Source organism: Acanthamoeba castellanii (genome assembly GCF_000313135.1).
Source record: "Acanthamoeba castellanii str. Neff unplaced genomic scaffold scf7180000084685, whole genome shotgun sequence".
NCBI lineage: Eukaryota > Discosea > Longamoebia > Acanthamoebidae > Acanthamoeba > Acanthamoeba castellanii.
The window spans coordinates 72,025-78,665 of record NW_004457675.1 but is presented as its reverse complement, the minus strand read 5'-3'; the positions used below and the strand labels follow the sequence as shown (position 1 = coordinate 78,665).

Below are 6,641 nucleotides of genomic sequence, written 5' to 3'. Positions count from 1 at the left end.
CACGACACGCACTCGACCGCACACGCACACACTCACACGCTACAGGGTTATGGGGTTCGTCAACTTCATGAAGATGGAGGACGCGCAGCAAGCCATTATGGCCCTCAACGGCTACCAGATCACGCCCAACAAGACCCTGCAGGTCTCCTTCAAGTCCCAGGGCAGAGGCGGCGGCGGGATGGGCGGAGCAATGGGTGGCGGCGGAGCAATGGGTGGAGCAATGGGTGGCGGCGGCGGCATGGGAGGTGGCGCCCACTACGCCCACCACGGCCCGCCCGCCTACTGAGCACCTTACCCTTCCCTCTCCCCCTATCATCGTCGTTCACCTTCTTTCTCCTCTCCTCTCCCTCTTCATCTTCCTTGCATCACCATCTTCTGCTTTCCTATTTTGTGTACAAACTTTGCAGGTCCTCCTTCAATGCAACACCACCACTACTATGACCCAAAGGATGAAGGGGTTGGGTGGAAACTGGTTGTAGCGCACAAATAATAATAATAATAATAATAAAATTGGCCAACCACAGGCGGAAAAATAGGGGTTCGCGGATTCTGAATTTCAGTTGGGACACATGTTCAGTGAGATGAGGATCACGGTGGTGGGCAATGGTGACAGAGGCAGGAAGGACCCGGGTAGCTCAACTGGCAGAGTGCCGCATCACATCTAATCGCGGAGGTTGGGAGTTCAACTCTCCTCCTGGCCCTTCTGTTTTGTTGCTTTGTCTGAGAAGTGGACCGAGTTCCATCGCCTGTGGTGCAGAAGCTGGCTCGCCGCGGTCGGTGCCATGAGTCTTGACCTCCTTGAGCAACATCAGTAGCGCTCTCACCTATATCCTTGACATGCCAGTGCTGATCAACTGATGGGTAGAGCTCCTGCGTCATCATCATCTTTGGGTATGTTGGCGCACCTCTGCTTTCAGGCCACAAAATGGAAACAGAGCAACACCACTGCTGGTGATGTGTTAACATCTGCACTTCCCAATGCTACATTTCCACTGAAGCACAAGCCATCAGTTGATTAGTGATTCCACATGAGGCAATAAACAGGTGGGCTACTCTTCTGCAACTCTGACTCTGGCCACCATCACCATGAACTGACTAGCTGGTGACCTATCACTTCTGCATTCATACAACCATGCCTTCTCTTTGAGGTTTAATTGGAGGGTTGATTGCTCAGCTTCATGCAAGCAACAAAACAGAAGGGCCAGGAGGAGAGGTGAACTCCCAACCTCTGTGCTTTGATGAGATGTGGTGCTCTGCCAATTGAGCTACCCAGGTCCTTCCTGCCCCTCACCAGAGATGCCAGCATTACAGTCAGACACCATCATTGTTGTTGTTGTTGTTGTCATCATTGTTGTTGTTGTCACCTTCCTCCTCTTCCTTCTCCTCCTTCTCCTTGGTTTTACAGGCAGAATTTTGTAGAAGCTCTGATGTGTAGTTGGGTCCTCTCCAATGATGATGCCTTCCTTGCCATGGCCCATGTGGAGGAATGATTCATCATCCCTGAAACAGCCTGCTGTGAGGTGTGTTGGTGTTGGTGGTGGCCTTGCCAATGCCAGGATCTTCCCCCTTGATGCCAGCTTGACAGGCTGTGGCTTGGACAGTTGCATGTGTTGTGCTCTCCACCTTTGCCTTATAGCTCTGGTGGGTGGCTGGCTTGAGGGCCTGTCCAGGTGGGAACCATGTGTGGGATGCCCAACATCACTTAGTGAAGGAGGAGTGGAAGGAAAGAGAGGGGGGAGGGTGGTACATTGATGTCTAGGGTCCAGGGCCAAGGGTTGGCACATGGCTTCCCACACTGCTTCATGCATGGCTTGACCAAGGGCTGGCAGGCCCAACAGCAGAGTTTCCTCTTCTCTTTGTCCATCCAATTTGGGTGGAATGCACACTTGTGTAGTCACAGCTTGGACAGAATGGGAGGCAAGGGAGTGGCTTCTGTGGCCTCCTTGCACTCCATCACCTGAAAGTACTTGAGTTGTCACAACACAGCAGAGAAGAAAACTCTGCCTCTTTCTTGTCTGGTCAGCTGCTACATGAACAAGAAGGGTGAAGACAGGTGTTATTTTTTTATTGTATATTAATTCCATAATGGAATGTTGGGCCAATTACCAACATTCTGTTGAGTTTCCAGGACGTTTTAGGTGGTGGCTAGCTAGGAATTTTACCCACACCAGAGGCGAAGTGTCACTCCATCAAGGCGCACCTGCGTTTCCAAGGCCCTTTCTGGTAGTTTTCCTGTTGGCCTGTGAATAATCTGCCGAGAAAAACGCAGAGAAAAAGAAAGAAAATTCTGTGGCCAAAATGGGAGTGGCTGCAGGTGCAGGTGTATGTACTTAATTGTGTTGTATTTTACTGTATAAAGGTGTACATATGTGGAGAAATTGTCTTTTTTCATCTCTGTGTGATGGGCTAGTGGTGACCATTTTCACTCTCCACCTTCCATCCACCAAGGTGCATGAAAGGTGAAACTAACAGGTGTTGTTTGCCACCTTTGGCCCACCAACAGGGTGGGTGGACACCATGGTCTTTTTACCACCATGATCCCTGGCTGTGCTCTATGTCAGTACTGGTGCTTGCACACAGTTTTCATTGCTGCATGAATCTTGTGGTTTGGTTGTGGTCAAGATTGCATGCAAGTAGTGTGCCATGGAGAAAGCATGTGCCATGGTGTGTGAAGTGCACTGCTGGCCTGCACACATGGGTGATTGGTGATCCACCTCATGGTGAGTGTGCCCTGAAAGGGCTGATGCCCTCCCTGTCAGTGGGCCTTGTACCACCTGGGCTTGGGGAAGGGGGCAGCTTTGGCGCCTGAGACTGGTGCACTTGGGAGAGCAGTTGGCATGAATGGGGGCAGCATGCTGGACTTGTTGCTGTGGGTTGAGTGCAGTTGTGGGAGTGAGAGGCTGTTGCTCTTCTTGGCACCTGATGTCACATGTGGGTGAGGTGGCAGGGAGTGTTGTTGTGAGGCAGTGGCAGTGTGAGTGGATGTGGTGTGCTGGCTGTTGCTTTGGCTTGCCTCTGTTGTCCTTGGTGGCAAGTGCAGCTGGCTTCTCAACTGACTGCCAATGTGCTGTGTGAGTTGTCCAACTGCAGTGTGAGCATGAGTGCTCTGTGCTCCCTCTCTTGAACCATTATTGGCATGGGATACTTGATGTGCAGCATATGTGGCAAGCAATTATTGGAATTTGTGCCTATTTGGCCCAGTTTGTGTACTCAGCATGGCATACTCAGTGCCAAGTGGTGTACTTGCTGTGGCATACTTGGTGTGTGTGGCCATCTGGTATGGCATACTTGGCACAGGAATTGGACTTACATTGCTTGTTTTTTGGTGCAGCTGGCTGCCAGCTCATGAGACTCAAGTTTGCTCATTTTGCCAACTTGCTTGCCTGCATCACTCTGACACAAGAGTGATTTTGGACAGAGTGACACAGGCTTGATGTGTCCAGGTGCTTCCCCCTTCATGGATCACCTGTGGGCCATGCTGTTCAAGGTTGATGATGCCACCTTTTGCCAAGCACCTGGGCACATGCTGGATGAATTCAATGTGGAACATTGAACACATTGGAACCAAGTGTTCATGAAAAAGGGTCAGTGACCCTTTTTGCTTAGCACAAAAATCAACTATCTGTACAAAAAAGGCCACCATTTTGCTGTTTTTCATGAGGTTGGTGTACAAATCAAGGAAAGCTTGGGTATCATTTTCAGAAAATGTACAGAAGTGGAGGATGCTATTGAAGAAGGAATGACAAAGGCAGAATCCCTTTTTATGTACAGATTTCCCACCCGACGCGCGTCGGATTGCAATTTCGCCGAAATATGTGCATTTTTAAGGTCTTTTCTTGCATTTTCCACACATTTTCCGTTCACATTTCTCAGCCAGTATGTCATTGGTATTGCACTTGGCAGTCTTGCCAGACTTGTCCCTCTGTTGGCACAAAAGGAGGGCTGTGCTCTTTGTTCCAGCAGGCAGAAGGCATTGACCTCAAGGTGCATCTTTGAACTTGGTGTGTATGTGAGCATTTTTTAGGATGTGGTGGTTGAAAAACAACCAGTAGCTGACAGCATGCAGGATGGAGTTGTGCTGTGGGGCAACTTTGCGCATCTAGGCGCTCTTAGGCACCACAGGCGTTTAAGGTTGTCCCAGTGTATGGTCAGTGGACTGCTCTTCACCCAGTTCTGGAAAACCAGAATTGCCAAACCTGGCTTTTTCCATCCATGCACCACAGGAAATAAAATAAAAATGTTTATCAGCCTGTAGGAGGAAGTCACTGATCATGCCCTTATCACATTCACCTGCTGCTCATGAGAGCCCCACAGTACAAAAGTAATGGAATAGATTGAAAGAAATAGTAGTGGGCAGAATAGAGGAGAGGTAGAGAGGAAGTGAGGGATGAGTGGGATCACTGTTCTTTTCATTGCAGGCAGCAAGCATGTTGGCAAGCACAGTGGTGGGCTGCTAGGTCAAGTTGTTACAGATGGGATGACTTCAGGTGGCAGGAGCTTCCTGCCACTGCCTGTTGCTGGAGCGTCTTCTTCTTCCCTGCCAATGGTGAGCCTAAACTGGGAGGAAACGAGCCAATCCCCTGTAATGGACCCCAAGAAGAACATGGCCATCCCAAAGCCACGTTAGCTCCACCATCTTGCTTGTTATTTATTCTTTTTTTTTCTTTCTTTCATCCTCTTCCTCCTTCCTGTTTTTTTTACGAAATGAAAAAAGAATAATGAAAAAAGAATAAAGGGTCGCCCCGTCATCGTTGGTGGGCGCGTGCTGGCGTTTATTTGATGTCTTCGGCGCGGAAGAGGAGGGGCGGGTGTTCGATGAGGCCCTTGCTGGGGATGATCTTGAGTTCCGGGTAGGTGCCCGCCTTCTCCGGCGCGACTGCAGTCGAGCTGCCCCCGGCGGCGGCAGCGGCGGCGCGTCGGGCGTAGTACTGGATCGTCTCCCGCAGCACCGCGTGCGTGCCGCACACCGCCTTCTCGCAGGCCAGCACAAAGTCGTCCGGGTGCCTGATGTGCCACGCCAGCAGCAACTGCCCACACCACGTCGCACACGCACACGCAAAGTCAAGTCCCCGTGTGTCGTGTGTGTCGTGTGGTGTGTGTCGTGTGGTGTGTGTCGTGTGCGTGTCACGGTGCGTACGGCAGCGAAGAGATCGCCGGTGCCGGTGAAGTAGCCCTCGAGGGCGGGCATGCGGATGCGGAAACGACGGGCCGGGCCACCGTCGGCGTGGGCCAGCTTGTGGGAGGCCAGGAGGGCCAGCTCGCCGGGCACGCCGTACAGGTCGGTGCTGGTGATCACCACCGCGCGCACGCCCTTGCTGTGCAGCTTCTCCATCGCCTCAACCGCCTCGGTCTCATTGGTGATCTTCATACCAGCCAGGAGCCTGTGTCGTGTCGTTGGTCGTGTCGTTGGTCGTGTCGTTGGTCGTGTCGTGTCGTGTCGTGTCGTGTCGTGTCGTGTCGTGTCGTGTCGTGTCGTGTCGTGTCTGCGGTCAGCCAACTGTGCGTGTCGCGTGATCAGGGTTGTGTGCGTACTCGGCTTCGAAGTGGTTGGGCGTGACGATGTGGGCCAGTGGAACCAGTACATCGGCGTAGATGCCCACCACTTCCTCCGCCACGTACAGCTTTCCGTTGTCGCCCATCACCGGATCGCACACTTTGTAGCGCGCACACGCACACGCACACGCACACGCACAACACCGCACACGGCAAAAGAAAAGAAAAGAAAGAAAAGTGAGTGAAGGAATGGAAAGGCGAAAGGCGAGTGGACGGGGGCACGGGGTTACGGTAGACGGCGTCGGGGCGGTGGCGGGTGGTGGTCTGCACGACTCGCTCCAGGGCGTGCAGGAGGTCTGCGCGGCCGGCGTAGCCCGTCAATATATGTGTGTGGCCCGCCAGTCCGTTGCGCTCCATCCCCTGCGTTGATGATGGCAATCCGCACGATGAGTGTATGTGGGAAAACACGCACACACGCATCGCACACGCACGCACGCGATCGCACACGCCCGACCGCACATCACCGCACACGCGGAAGAGAAGAGACGCGACCTCCATCAGCCGAGAGAGCTGCTCGCCGGTGAGCCGCTCGCCCTCCCACGACGGGTAGCCTGATGGTGGTTGCCAAGGAGTAGAGTAAGCATGACAAATTATAAATGATGATTAAATCAAAGATTATTATATAAAGATTATTAGCATATTAATGGCTATAATACGAAGTGCAGGATAATTTTACCTTTTGATTTATTTTATTTAATTATTTTACAAAGCAAATTCCAGAAAATCGGTAAAATCGGAAATCGGGAAAGTGAACACTGATGAAGAAAGAAGGGAGAGGAGAGACGAGGCTGCAGCCATAACACGTCGTGGTAAGCAGTACCGGTGTGGTTGGAGAACTGGCACGTGTTGATGGCATCGGTCTCGATGCCCAGGAGTTGGAGCGGAAACACTGCACTCCTGTTGCCCACATAGCCCGCCACCACATGCGACTGGATCGAAAGCACCCGCGCTTCGATCTCCAGCACCTCCACGCCCGAGTCCACCTCCCGTGTCGTCTGCATCGATGCCTCTCGAGAGCAAAACAAGATAATCAAAAAAGGATGAATAAAATAAAATGATAGAAATGTGGAACAATTAAAAAAAGAAAA

General features: G+C 51.9%; 1 protein-coding gene and 1 pseudogene across 1 annotated transcript; one reads left to right on the top strand and one right to left on the bottom strand.

Moving 5' to 3' along the window:
* The window catches only part of ACA1_376310, a 700-nt pseudogene extending 414 nt beyond the window's left edge, over positions 1-286 (top strand).
* A 4,486-nt stretch (positions 287-4,772) lies between these two features.
* ACA1_376300 (pyridoxal kinase) lies at positions 4,773-6,554 on the bottom strand (the record flags this gene model as incomplete). The annotated part of the gene is made up of 6 exons (XM_004353645.1): positions 4,773-5,027; positions 5,138-5,381; positions 5,533-5,653; positions 5,784-5,913; positions 6,025-6,104; positions 6,374-6,554. 6 exons carry the CDS (start codon positions 6,552-6,554, stop codon positions 4,773-4,775), a joined length of 1,011 nt encoding a protein of 336 aa, XP_004353697.1.
* Between the last annotated feature and the right edge of the window lie 87 nt (positions 6,555-6,641).